This window comes from Apis dorsata, unplaced genomic scaffold (genome assembly GCF_000469605.1).
Source record: "Apis dorsata unplaced genomic scaffold, Apis dorsata 1.3 scaffold_1164, whole genome shotgun sequence".
NCBI lineage: Eukaryota > Metazoa > Arthropoda > Insecta > Hymenoptera > Apidae > Apis > Apis dorsata.
Genome location: NW_006264261.1, coordinates 25,038 through 41,430, shown reverse-complemented (window position 1 = coordinate 41,430; position 16,393 = coordinate 25,038). Strand labels below are relative to the sequence as shown.

The 16,393-nt window shown below is 18.8% G+C and overlaps 1 protein-coding gene across 2 annotated transcripts; it reads left to right on the top strand.

Moving 5' to 3' along the window:
- The first annotated feature begins 7,819 nt into the window (after positions 1-7,819).
- LOC102671337 (acyl-CoA Delta(11) desaturase-like) lies at positions 7,820-15,578 on the top strand. 2 transcript variants are annotated; one of them, XM_031514742.1, is made up of 6 exons: positions 7,820-7,858; positions 12,872-13,094; positions 13,420-13,550; positions 13,791-13,996; positions 14,429-14,614; positions 14,775-15,578. In XM_031514742.1, exons 2-6 carry the CDS (start codon positions 12,890-12,892, stop codon positions 15,088-15,090), a joined length of 1,044 nt encoding a protein of 347 aa, XP_031370602.1. In that variant the 5' UTR covers positions 7,820-7,858; positions 12,872-12,889; the 3' UTR covers positions 15,091-15,578. The 2 variants fall into 2 exon arrangements, with proteins under 2 accessions (XP_031370602.1, XP_006624921.1); XM_006624858.2 differs by lacking the exon at positions 7,820-7,858 and having other exon boundaries at positions 12,851-13,094; positions 14,775-15,200.
- Positions 15,579-16,393: the final 815 nt, after the last annotated feature.

Below are 16,393 nucleotides of genomic sequence, written 5' to 3'. Positions count from 1 at the left end.
ATGAAATATTAATAAACTTATTAAAAATTTTTTTTAATAAGTTTTGTTAATACTATTTTTTAAATTAATAATAATTTCATTAAATGAATGTTGAATTAAGATAATCACAAGGAATTATTATTTTATTATATTTAAATTATTATTATTATTTACATTCATATATATTGACTTTTTTGAAATTACATTAATATAATTATATTAATATATTAATATGAAATTTATCTATGCAAATGAATCTATATTTTTTAACTAATATTAGATTACTTAATATAATAATATTATATTACTCAAATTTATAATATTAAATTACTCAAATTTTAAGAAATTAAACATGATAACTAAAGATTATAGGTCAAGGATAAAAAAGTGATGTAACAGATAAAATGAATCGATCGATCTCGTGTTGATTTTATTGTCTTTAAAACTTACTACTTTTATTATATTTTTTTAAAATATTTTGATCATATTACAATATGATATCAATATTCAGAAATATCATTTCATTTATAAAATAATGACATATAATTAAATCTTAAAGCATTAATAAAAATATATCGAGGCTCAAGTATTCTAAATATTTTTTTATGTAAAAACATGTTTTTATGTAAAATATTTAAAAATTATGTAAAAAATGTTCAAATATAGACATAGATTAGATAAAATGGAGCTATTCTATTTTTGTTACAAATATGTATTTTAATTCTCTTTTATATATTTAAGCGTTTTAGATATTACTTAAAAATAGACGCTTACTTTTTTACTTCAAATTGATATTATTTATAGAATTTTTCTCATTAATTTTTTTTAAATTAATATTATCCATTATCGTTTGATTATTTTCACAGAATCAACATATAAATGTTATGATTAATATTCGCAAATGAATCATATTGAAATGAATTATACTGATTCATCATTGATGAAATGATCTAGATTTTTATTCTTAATAATATAAATGCCAAATTATAAGCATGTAAATTTCAAAAACAAAAAGATATAAAACAGATAAAAATTAAAAAATGTTTCGAAGTTTTATTCGAAAAATTACATAAATTTATTATATTATAACAAATAAAATTTAGTTATAATAGTTTTATATAAATGTGTCTATTTAATTTCATTTTATTATCTTGTTATTATTATTAATATTTATAAAAATTACATTTAATACTCTTTAGATATCAAATCAATAATACGTTCCTATTCACAAGATGTCCTTAGATGTTATCAGAAAATTAAATACGATATTAATTTATTTTTATTTTTCCATTTATCATTTCATTATAATTTCATTATTATAAGAAATAATATGTATAAATATATAAAATAATAGTAATATTTTGTAAAATTTAAAAAAAATATTAAAAAATTTAATATTTAAAAAAAAATATTAAAATTTAATTTTTTTTACTTATTGAAAATTTTAAATATGAAGTGAAAAATCAAAATAATTGCTTAAATATCTGTATACATATAATATTTGATTGACATTACATATTCTGCAAAAATTGCACGTTATCCTGTCAACTATTTAGAATTTTGTTTTGCTAATTAGTTGTTATTTTTAATAGAGAATTTCTATCATTTCTCGATATTTAATATTTTTGTAAAAATTATATTATCTAATATAAATAATAAAAATAGGCGTATACTTAAAGTTTACATGATTATACAACATTTATTATGATCTCGATCAACTGAATGCCTGATTCGATCCAAAACTTAAATATAGCCTCTAAAATCTAACCTTATTAAGTTTCGAACATCATTTATCTTTCTATATCAGTTAATATTCTATATTATTTAATATTCAGATAGATTTAGATATATATATTATATATATTATTATATTTTTTTTATACGATATATCGCAAAGATTAATAATATCTCGTCTCTTATATATTTATTGTCATATTATATCAAATAACAATTTCGATTCTTCATAATGATTTTTGTTGATGAAATCTAATGATTAAGTTTATTGAATGATCGATGAAGTTACAAGAGACATTGACCGCATAACCTTGGCACTGATTGTTCTGATGATCAACTAAATTTTCTGCTTATGTTTAACATAAATTATTTTTAGTATGAATAAATATATAGATATATTATTTTTTGAAACAACTTCAATTCATGAAATACATAGATAAATATTTATTAATCAATTGTTTATATTTTTAAACATATTTTTTCCCTCATAATAATAAATATATATAATTAATATCATATTTGTGCTAAATATATTGAATGTGACATGATATATATAATAACGATAATCTATAAATAATCATTGTTAATGATTTCATATTAATAATTTGCGCCTCATATTAATAATTTATTTCTTCTTTTTTTATAGTATTATTTATATTTATAGCAATATTTTATAGTATTTTTTATAGTATTTTTTATAGCATTATTAAATTTATTACAGACAACAAAAATTAATATATTATTTAATATAAATATTATAATAATATTGTAATATTTCCTCATAATATTGTAATAAACAAAATTACAGTAAATAATAAACTACAACTACTATATAATAAACTACAATATACTATAATATATTATTTGAAAAATGAAAAAAATAGAATAAAAAAAAATTATTGAAAAACACACAACTTTCTTAAAAGTTGTAATTTCATTATTAATTTATATAAATGAGATTAATTTACATGTATCTTGTTTTGATAATTTTTATCTTAAGAACAAAAAAAATTATAATTTTAGACTAAATTATAAATTTTAGACTAAATTATAAATTTCTCATAAAGAAGTCAGAAATTATTTGATAACGAATAATAGACATTTCTTGAACTTGTACTTTTATGCAAGATAAAAACCATAACACGTTCTTGATTAATATAATTTAAAATCATTCAACATTTCAAAAATTATTTCAAATAACAAATATATATTAAATTAATTTATAAAATAAATTATTATTAAATAAAATTAATTATTAAATAAAATAATTTCATTTACGTAATTAATGAATAAATATTGTATTAATTTTATCCGTTATTTTATTTGTTTATTTTTAAATTTCATTATTAAGTCTATGACTATTAAGTTTTCGATAATTTGGTTTTCTTATTTTTTTCATAACTAATTCTCTAATTCGATACACAGATTTTGAATTCTATGTGCACATACATATATCGAATTTTATGCATATATACAAATATTGAATAATAAAAACTAATAAATAATTAAGAAATAAAATATTAAATTTCTATCCATTTCATTTTTTCGATATTAAAGAATTCTATTTCTCAATAATCTATTTCTCAATAATAACAATAATCTTCTTTAAAAGTAAAACAAAAGCCTTTGATGATCTAAAAATTTTGACACCATCTTACAGATTTTTCCATTCTAAACCTACCCATGCTTATTTTATATCATATTCATTTTCTCCTTTTATTTAACATTCTTTTTCTTTTATAATATTTCAAAATATTTCTATTCTACGATGCCTTTATAACTTTCATTTTTATTTTTTTTTTTTTTTAAATTTTTTTCATTATTCTTTAAACATATTTTTTCAATTCTCCAATCTTTTAATTAAAATATTTCAAAGTTAATATTATGGCAAAAATGCCACTTGATTTTAGTTTTAATATGAATTCTTATTATTATTTTTATTTTCTATAAGGTACAATATTAAAATTTTTTAATTAAGATTTTAAAAATTAAGGATTAAATATGCATAACATAAAGCATAAAATTCCATAATATGTAAGTAATAAAATCATACATAAGGACTTAAAAATATCTATAATTAGAAGAAAACTTGAGAAAAACTTTTAATTTAAATGTTTGATGACATATCAATCTTCTAATATCTCCATTTTTTAATAAATCATTTTCAAAAATTAAAAAGTTATATATCTGCACATAAGTTCAAAAAATTCATAAAAGTAATAAAATGAATATTTAATAATATTAAAATGAAATAATCCTATTTTGAGATGTTCAATCATTTCATTGTAATATGTAAACATCATAATTAAATTAAAAATTCTCCGCGAGAATTGATTGTAATATTCTTATTATATTCTTATTATAATAAAAAAAAATTTTTTTCTTTATTATCATTTTCTAAATGTCCTTTATCAATATCTCTAAGTCTCCTTTAATCCAATTAAATTCTTTGCGTCAAAGTTAATATCATGACAATGAATATAATTTTGGTTTTACGATCTTTTGTATAGATCAACAAATTTGATAAAAAGTTTCAAATAGCATTGCGACATCTTAGTGTTACATACTATGTAGTAAGAAATATCCTGTATGAATTGGTGGCGTTTAGGACAGCATGATGAGCTTGCGTCGCAAGGAGAATGCGCGTCTCCCGATCCAGTTGCCAGTCAATAAATGAACTTGTTCGGGCATTGACTGGATATTTTGTCCTTTTTCTTGGCATTATTCTCTTTTATTTTTCACGACATATTTTTTAAGTCAGCAATAGCTATTTTTCAAGATGTAGAAAGTGTTATATATAGTTTGTTAGGTGATATCCATATAAAGTCACTTTAATAGTACATAGTTGTTCATGCATAAACAAGACCATACGTTAACGTCTGTGATATTCTTGCAATAATAGTGAAAGTGTCATATCTTATGGACGATTTATATATTAATTTAAACGAAAAAAAATATATCATATCAAAAGGATAATTTATATTTTTAGAACATTTTTAAAGATTCCAGAAATCAAAACAAATACAAAAATGTCATTAAGATTTATTTATTAGGTTATAAATTGTAGTTAAATAAAATGAGATGGAAAGAGTGAAATTATTCTGTCTCCGTTACACCGCTATCGCACTTTGTTTCCATATTACTTCATCTAATGTGAATTTATATTGCTACAACTTAATATATAATATATATAATAATATAAAATAATATTTTGACCAATATTTTTATATTTATTTAATTTTTGCATTTGTTTTGATTTCTAGAATCACTTTAAAAATATCCCAAATATTATTTGGCATAATAATAAATGTATTAACATTTTGTATATGTATATTGAATGGAAGATGTTTGTTCAAATTTTAGATCAAGAGACGTTTAGTATTAAAAATTATTTACAGAAACTTGGTAATTATTAAGTCGTTAACATAGATAGATAAAATTTAATAGTTGAAATTAAGAATAATGTTACTTCAATAATTTATTACTTATTATTATAAAAAATTGCAATGCTAAACATTTGAAGTTATATGAAGAACAGATCAAGTATAATAGTTAAATAAATATTATAATATTATTAATAATAAATATTATTCAAACATTTTAATAAGTAGTTATAGAGTAATTTTATTTTTCAAAAAATAAAAAAAATTTTAGCCATCAAGTGAATAATGGGAATTACAGGTAGTGTCAGAAGAAGTCATGATCAAGAGAATATTATTTTCGCGTCAATATCAATTTCATTTGGATATTCCGTTTTGAAAAAAACAATATATGAATAATTTTGTGTGGTAAGTTTTCATTGGAAATGTTTCGCGAAATTTTTATATGTTATATAATGTAGATAATGTTATATATTGATAAATTACTATGATAATATTACTATTTCCTATGGATTTGATTAATTTTAATATCTTCTTTCTTATTTCTTTGTTATATTAATGTTTCATATATTTTTTTAATGTTTTTTGCATCGATTTTATATTGATTTTCGAACGATAAAATTAAAAAATAAATAATTTACTTATTTATTTTAAATAAATAATTTCATCATTTAAAATAAATAGAGTACAATATAAAAGTAAAATATTATTTATAAGATAAGATTATTTATAAACGACTTAACAAATTTTAGATGTATATATATTAGTTCTTAATCTAGTTTCTCAGAACACTAACATTCCGTAAACTTATTACGAGTGTTCCGGTAAATTATGAAAGTATAATGTTTTTTTTTACTGTTACATAATTTATAATCCATAATTTTTAACAAAAAAAATATATTCGTACAACATTTTTGTTGTTAACTTTATAATTCATATTGAAATATATTGAACTTTTTATATATATTTTATATTGAATTTTTTTTTGATTTTATGATTGATTTTGTGAATAAAACTATTTACTTTTATAATGTTTGTAATAAAGAAAATTTTCAAAGAATATAAAATAAAATATATAAATATATAAAAAAATATTTTTTATAGCAAGAATATTTAAAAATAATGTTATAATTGTAAAAAAAAAAAAAATATTGAAATCAATTTCATGAGACAGAATTCTATGAGATTTTCAAATTCTCTCAAACAATTCGTATAGTTAAAGCAAATTTAACATAATGAAAAAATTATCTATAAAATGAAATTAAAAATGAATTATGAATCAATGATTTTAATTATGTTATTTTTTTGAATATAAATTAATATTCATATCTAATAATTAAATGTAATAATTTTAAAAAATTTCCCACTTATCTTTTGCTGAATTTTTGCTTCTGTAATTGAATATAAATTTTGATTTCATTAAAAAATATTAATATTTTTTATATTCTTGCATTTATTATTTTATTAATCGTATTGTTTTTGATTTTGCATTTTTTTCTTTCAGTGAGAACAATCGAAGAGAATGTATTTCAATTTGAAGTTCTCATTATATAAAATATATTTTATTTAAGCATAGTTTCTTTTAAGAATAAATAAGTATGTATGTTGGCACAACCAATTGTCACATATATAATGACTACGTATGAGCATATATAATGAGTCTAACTTAACTAAAATATTGATAGTACTTTTATTAAAATTAACAGTGTTTTTTTCTTCTGTAATCTTTGAAATCATTTCAAATTTGTCAGATAGATATTTTTCAGATAGATATTATAACAATTCATCATTACTCCTAATATCCACAATAAAGAATATTCATATAAATTTTTTTCTTTTTCGTTTTTAGATTTGCGAAAATATCTTTTGAATATTTTTGATTATTGTTATTAAATTTTTTATCAAATCTTTCTGGATTACTTGTAAAAAATTTTTTGAATTTTAAAAAATAATAAATCTTTTATTGAATGAATTTCAAATATATTTTTCTAATGTATTTTTAATGTATTCTAATGTATTTTTGGATAATTATTTCACATAAAAAATATAAATCAATTTCAAAAAGTTTTAATATTAATTATTTATTTTATTTTGATTATAGAGCAATCAATTTTCTGTTTAATTTTTAAAATCATTTGTATCAATAGATATAATAGATTATATAAAGGCATACATATTACTTTGTAAAGTATTTTAAAAATCAGAAAGCTAATTTCACTTTTTTTTAATATAAAAATTTATGTATAGTAGATTAATATTCCATAGAAATTTTAATATTTCTCTTTGTCAATAATAATAGAGTTAAAAAAATTAAATTAAAAAAATTAAAAAAAATTAAATTAGTAATCCATAGAAATTTTATTCTTTTTTTGTCAATAATAATAATGTTCAAATTAATATTAACTTTTGTTAAGTATTTGTTCATTTTTTTATAAAATGGAATAGATAGTTTTTTTCTTTTTAAATATTCTTTTTAAATATATTTTGATATATTGGATTATTGGGATATTTTGCAATATTTATTACATAGTTTATATGAAGAGAAATTGAAATTTTTACATTTATTTAATATATTTTTTTAGAATATTTTTCATTTCAATAAGATAAGATTAATTTCAAAAAAAAGTTGTTTGATATTTGCAAATATTTTGTTTTTTTTTCTAATTTTTTGATAATTATTATTAAAATTTTCGATAAACAAATTTATTGATTCATATTCTGTGGTTAAATAGCTTATAAGCTTAAGGGAAGAATAGAGAAACAAAAATTAACAAAAATAACAAAAATTTTTTGATATTTTTAATTTTTTTTCAATATGTATCATTTTTATTAATAGAATGTACATAATTCATCCAAGAGTTTCTTTCCTTGACTATTATTTAAGATATGGCTTATAATCTTTTATATTGTATTTTATTTTTTATTTACAAATGTTTTCTGAATACATTTAAGGTATGATTTATTAATGTTATTTATAATTATTTTGCAGTTTTTGTTCCATAATGAGATTGAATGTTTCTTACGTATTTATTGAATAAGGTATTGAATAAAGATATTTCTTACTTCATGAATTATATTGATAAGATTTTAAACTATTATATTAATATTTTCTTAACTTAATGTTGATAAGAGTAATATTACTATATATTTTCCCATAATAAATTGAATAAGTGTCACTTTTCTTTGTATTATGCTTCGGAGATCAATGAATGTTTGATATTTTTAGTGTTATCCTTGATATCGTGATTGAGTCATTGCCATGTGAAATAGCTTTTCCCATTCAAGTAGATTAGTATTTTAATGAAACATTTAGTTAGGTTAATAGAATTTAATGTTTTATTTGCAATTTTAAATAGATGAGCCACATAGAGATCTTTAAGAAGGATTTTATAATATTTTCTTTAGAGTTATTTTTTTTGTTGAATTCCTACAATGTTCTCTTCTAGCAAAATAAAGGATTCTAAAAAATTACTAATTAATTACCAACTTAATAATTTTGATGAATAAGTAGTTGTATAATATATATATATTATACAACTATAACAATAACAATATATATTATATATATATATATATATATATATATAATATATATTATATTTTTTCATCGGTAATAAAACTGAAGTTGTTTGAAATGGAATTTTTTTTTAAAAAATTATTTTTAATCTATATAACAATATATTGTCAGAATTGTGAAAGTTTTTCTATTTTCGAAAAAGAATAATTTTTAATATTTGCAGCAAAATTTTTTTTTTCTTAAAATTTTTCTTAAAAATTTCTTGAACAAATGATTTCTAGATTGAGATTATTTATAAATATTTATTATCTTTCTAAATGTATTTTATATCCAATATTTTATTCTAAAATTCTATAATTAATTTCTATTACATTTTGAAAAATATGTAAGTTAGAAAATTTTTCTTTTTTTTTAAAATTATGAAAATAAAGTATAATTACTTTATTCATTTGAAGATATAATTATCATTTTTAATCATTCTTGTGCATTTATTTCTTATCTTATGATCATTTAAAAGTATCTTAATCATATTGCTGAAATATTGAATATTTGTATGTATCAATATTAATTTATATTTGGATTTTGTGGCATTTTTTATGATTTTTTAAATTAGTAATAATTGAAAGTATATTAAGAAAAACATCGGGTAATTTCACAAAAACAATAATTTTTTTTTAATTTTTATGTAAAATAAAAAAAAACTTTCTTCACTTAATTTTCTTTTTTTATTGATTTTCATATTTTTGATAGTCATGATTTATCTGAAGATTTTTCCATTAAAAATAAATCTGCTTTCTTCTACAATAAAATTTTGTTGTATTTTATGAAATTGATTCGGAAATTATTTTTTTATTGTTATTGTTTGTTAAATTTTTTCAATGAAGAATTTTTATCTAGAATTTAGAATATGATTCTAATTTTTGAATTATTAATAATATGTCTGATATTATTATTCGCTAGATAAATATTAGAAATCTTTTGCCAATCTTTTATCCTTTTTTTTTATTTAAATAATAATTTATATTATATCCTAATAAATTTATTCAATAAAAAATATTCAATAGAAATTTATTTATATTTTCAAGTTTTACATCAATTTGAAAATGGAAGATTCCTGAAGAATAACATTTGCGATAGTAGTTTCATATTTAATTTTGTCTATTTTTTTTCAATAACTTCATATGGTATTACCAACATATGTTTCATAGAACATATAAAAATATTTAAATATTTTTCTTATAATTATTAATTATATTTTTAATTAAACTTACAGAGTTATTCTCTGTTTAGACGATTGTTAATAATGTATTTGTTTATTTGGAATACACATATATGAATATTAAATTCGTGATACAAATCGAATGTTCGCTGAGTCGATTATATTTCCTTTGAAACTAATATAATTTTTAGTGGAATACTGCCAATGGAATAATAGAGTTTTGTTTTTTGTAGCTGATGTACTATTTTGTTTTAGTGTCATAATTGTTATTAGGAATTATCGGTAGCAGTAACTAGTCAGTAACTGATTAATGTAATTCGTATGATACTGCATATTGCAATATTCTTACATATATTATTTTTGTTTATTTAATATTAACATATATCTATATTTTTCATTTTGTTAATGCGATATTTGATTATATTCGCGATATTATTAAATGGAATTTTTCATATTTAAAATTGGATTTCTCTTTTTTTTTTTTTTTTATTTTTTTTTTTAATTTTTCTTATACCAGACCCGAAAATATTTCAGAAAATATATTATTAATTCTAAATTATAATATTATTCTTTCAGATGAATATTTAATTGATTAATAATTGAAGAAAATATGTATCAAAAATTTTTTTGAAAATTACTTCATACATAAATTTCATCAAAATTATATGTGTATAATTATATGTATAAATTATAGTTTGATATATTCCTTTATTAGTAATTTTGATATTCCGGAAATTTTTTTTACATATTATCGAATATGATTTGTAAATATATATATTTCTGTAAAACAAGATATTTTAAATAAATTTTTACTTTTTGTTATATTTAAATTGCAAAATATATATTAAATTTATCGAAATATGATTAACGAAATATATGAATACAAATACGTACTTTTACTATTTTGTATTTTTTTCATTTATATTTACATAAATATAATATAAATATATTTTTTATTTATTTAATATTTTTCTAAAAATTATAGACTCTATGTAATAGACATCAATTTTTTACAAGTACATATATTAGATATAATTAGAATATTTTGATTATAATTAGTTAGATTAGTTAATTACTTAAGTAGAATTCTATATGAATACTTTTTACATATATTTATTATATATTTTTTTTACCAAATGTAATTTAACAAAAAAAATAAAGAAGATATATAGATATATAGAATATAGAATCGTGACATCAAATTTATATTTAAAAAAAGCATAATAATTAAAGATATAATTGAAGAAATTAATTGAAATAATAATTAATTATTAATAATAATTAATAATTAATTAAATTAGGAATTTTAATATTTAGATATAGGTAATAGATGATAGATGATTTGCATGTTGATATATGATAATTTTATATGATATATAATATAATATAATATAATATATATATATATCTAGTTTTAAAAAGCATGACTTACTTCATTTTATTAAACCTAATTCAAATATGATTGTATCGAATTTGAATATATATTTATTTATTATTCTTTTATATATAAAAGATTTAATGAAAACAAAATATTATTATTATAAAATGTTATTAAAAAATATAAAATGTTATTAAAAAAACATACAAAATAATAATAATAATAATAATAATTAGACAAAATTAAAAAGTAAATATATTAAGAAAATTAACATAATTTTGAATTTTTTCTCAATTTTAAATATTTATTTTAGTTTTACTTTTAACCATTATTTTATTATACATAAATAAAAATCAATCAAGGAAGCTTAAAAAAATATTATATTAAAATATATATATATTATATATATAATTAATATAATATAATAATATATTTAAAAATATAAAAATATAAATATTATCATAATTTCTAATTAATTAGAAAAATTAGAAAATCTCACGGATTTAAATCATTTTTCATGATATATAATGAAAAAAATAAAAAAAATTTATAGTTTCACTCAATCTAGTTTAAAAAAAATCTAAAAAAAATTAATTTATGCTAGCGTATCAAAAATTAAATATATTCTAATTTAATTCAAATCCAATATTCCATGAAATAGTTAGTTATATATATTTATTAATATTTTTTTTTATGTATTTTCAAATTAGAATATGATTATAGTTTAAAATTATTTTTCAATTATTTACATATCAATAATAAATTAATTAAAAAAGTTCCGTTTAAATTCACTAAGAAATAATAAATTTCTCATATTATTATTTTATTGCAAGATTGTTAAATTTTTAATTTTTTTTTAGCTAATTTTTTCTTTTTTAAAAAAAGCTAAAATTAAATTAGAAAATTGAAAAATCAAATTGGAAAATTTATTGAAATGCAGAATTATTAATTTATATTAATGTNAAATATACAAAATACAATAAAAAATTATAAATATAAAATATTATAAATTGTAATTTTAATTTTAAGAAATTATAATTTTTAGTTTTAAATTATTAGAAATTTAAATTTTAAGAAAGATAAAATTTGTTTAAAACATGTTTTGTAAAGAAATGGAAATATGAAATAATAGTATTATTTATTATTATGAATTATCAAAGATTGTTAAATGTAATAAATAAAAGAAATCAGAATACTTTTTATACTCATTTACTTTATTTAATTACCAAAAAAGTATTTACTTTAAAAATTATCAAAGCATAATTATTTTATTTAAAAAATTTTCAAGAAAATATTTTAAAATCTTTAAAAAATATTTACAAAATATATTTTTATATTCATTGTGTATACTTTATCTTTATTTATTTATTTAAATTTTATTTTTATTTATTTATTAAGAAAATAATCAAGATTTAAAAAATTTTATTTTATTTTAAAAATTGTTAAAAACAATTATTTTATTTGGAAAATTTTAAAACAATCTTTTAATGTGTCAATCTTTTAAAATCTTCAATAAATCAATAAAAGAATTTTTCTTTTTTTTTTCATTAAGTTCTATTAATCACTTTTATTGCATCATAAATAATAAAAAAAAAATTCATAAAATCCAAATTTGCATCCTAATTTACAAATGTAATAATTTTTCCGTTTATATTTCCGTTTTAGAAATAGAAGAAGAAGAAATGGCACCTAATGTAACAAGTACTCCGTCAGGTATATTTGATGGAGATAATCGTTCAGATCAAACTATAATCGAGACACCTAAAAAAAAATATAAGAAACACATTATCTGGAGAAATGTGATTATCTTCTCTTATCTTCATCTAGCCGCTGTATATGGATTGTATCTGGTTTTTACGTCCGCACAATTTAAGACTACTTTGTTTGGTAAGTGAAATAATATAATAATTGTTCAGTCAATTAACTTCTATACTATTTTAAAGTATTTTACGTTGCAAATTTGATTTTGAACAAATAAAATAATTTCTAATTGTGTTATTAATGTTTATTTAATTATTTTTAATAAATAAACATAATAAAACATACATATATATATATATATCTGATGTTATTTTCATGAATAAAAAATATTTAATAAATAAAATATAAATTAAAATCTTTTATTTAAATATATAATGATATATAATAAGAAAAAAATTTATAATATATATATATAATAAGAAAATTTAAATGTTTTATTTCCGTTTTATAGCATTATTCCTGTACGTATGCACTGGACTGGGAATTACAGCTGGTGCTCACAGATTATGGGCACACAAATCTTATAAAGCGAAATGGCCACTCGAGTTAGTACTAGTAATTTGGAATACTATGGCATTTCAAGTAAGTCATCAATTTATTAAATATTATTACTATACTATACATGAATTATGTATTTAAATACAATTACATGAATTCAGATATTGATATAAATTAATAAAATAAATTTCATAATAAAATTAAACTGAAAATTCTATCGTAATTTTTTTTTTTTTTTGCGATTATTTTGTGATATCATAGAAGACACAAATTTTTCTATTAAATTTTTAATTGCTATTCTTTCATTCAATTTTTTTTTTATAGGATGCAGCAATTCATTGGGCTAGAGATCACAGAGTTCATCATAAATACAGCGAAACAGATGCGGACCCTCATAACGCGACGAGAGGATTTTTCTTCGCACATATAGGCTGGCTCTTGTGTAAGAAACACCCGGACATTAAAGAAAAAGGCAAAAGAATCGATATAAGTGATCTGGAGAAAAATCGTATATTGGCATTCCAGAAAAAGTAAGCATGACTTACTAATTCTTTTTCTTGATCAAATGAAATAAAATGTTTGACCTTTTTCCTATATTGAATAATAAAAAGTAATAGAAATATATTTTATATTCAGAGTGTTAATATATTTATTCATGGAGACCAAAATAAACATATAAAAGTAAAATATACAGAAATTAATTAAAGCTTAGTTATTAAGAATTTATAAGCATATTGTTACATGAAGCAAGACAAAGACAAAGTAAACTAGCTATGTGATAAAAATAGAGATGCTTACTCTGCCGCTTCATTTAATGGAAATTTAAATTACTTATAAGTTAGAAAATAAATTTCAATTGACTTCCAAAGATATAATGTTAATGTTAATGAATATATTAACATTCTGAGAAGATAAAAAATTTGATTACTATGTTCTTAATATATTTCATAATGTATTTACAGATACTATTTAATTCTGATGCCTCTATTTTGTTTCGTTTTACCGACTATTATTCCAGTCTATGGTTGGAATGAAACTTGGTCCAATTCATATTTCGTGGCCACAGTTTTGCGTTATGTTTTCGTGCTGAATATGACTTGGCTTGTTAACTCCGCTGCTCATATCTTTGGAAACAAACCATATGACAAGTTAGTGTAGTTTTCATTTAAAAGATATATATTAACATCCTATATTTTTTTCTGAAAATGATAGAATTAATTAATTTAATAATAATTCAAAAATAATTAAAAATATAATAAACATAATGAAAGTAAGCAATAAATAAAATAATTCAATTATTTTATTCAGGTTTATCAATCCTTCGGAGAATAAAGCAGTGGCCATAGGAGCTCTTGGCGAAGGTTGGCATAATTATCACCATGTATTCCCATGGGATTACAAAACGGCAGAATTGGGAAATTACAGATTTAATGTTACAACAGCTTTTATTGATATGTGCGCAAAATTTAGACTCGCATATGATTTGAAATCGGTTCCTTCTGATTTAGTGAAAAAACGAGTGGAGAGAACCGGCGATGGAAGTCATAATCTATGGGGTTGGGGTGATAAAGATCAAACACAAAAAGATAGGGAAGTGACGATGGTATATCATAAGGCTTATTAAAATATGAAAAAAAGACCATTAAGAAACATAATTAACAATGCGAGCTAATTGTTCACTTACTTCCTATAAAACGATTGAACTATGGCTCACTTTGTACATATTTAGGGGGTAGAGGAACTATCTGGGAATTATTGGAAATATTTTGGAATATTGCTTAATATTTTTAATTACCCAGTTATATTAATCTTAGCTATACTCTATTTTTATCAAAAATATAAATCTGAAACTATTCAACTATTCAGTGATGAGTAAAACATTTACATATTGTTTTGTTGTATTTTCACAAAAATTGATATGCACAGTAATAAGATTTCTCGTTTTTAGAAATATTAATATATGTGTTGCTATCGAAAAGAAATTTTTATTTTTACATTATTATTAAACAATTTTTAGCGTAATAGTTATGCTGTAAATATCGATTTTTACAAATAAAAAGATATTAATCGATTTGATAACCTAATATATCGAAAATTAAATAACAAATATATCGATTGTGCGATTGATTTAAGGTCATTTGGCGGGTTCTAAATGTCCTCAATAATTTCGCAAGAAAATCCACAGTGAGACATTTCAACGAAATTCAAAATTGTAATGATATTCGCATGCGGAAATCATTTGAAATTAGATACAGTAGAATTGCGATAATTTTCTGAAAATATTTGTCTGATTATCAAATATTTCGAATTCTAAGACTACATCTGAAATTTGGTAAGAAAAAATTTAAAAAATCATAATAAATTAATAAATTAATATAATTTATTAAGAAATATAAAATAAGTATTTTTTTACAAAATATGTTTTGTAATATACTTATTGAATAACAATAATAAATAGAATTATGCATTTTGGATTATTGAATATCATTTTATCGAAATTCTACTGTATTCTTAAACTTATATTAATATTATAATATTAATATTAGTTCGTTAAGTGCAGTCTATATAATCTATAGATTTTTGATTGAATAATTTTCCTTTCCGTCTAATCCATACGTAAATTCTATTATTGAAAAATTCATTTTCTTTTTTTTTATTTATTGGTTTAATAATTTTAAAAATCGATGTTAAAGAATATAAACTTGAAAACTCTTTTAACATTTCTTATAAGAAAAAAGATGATTAGATGATAGTTATATAGATATAAACAAGACAATAATCTTTTGTTAAATAACTTTTTTCACATATTCAATAGCAAATTAACATAATTCTTATATTTAAATAATTCAATATTGATTTCTGTCTCTCGTTTTAACTTTTATTTTCCCGATTATTGTTATTTTTATATTATTTATAAATATTTTTTC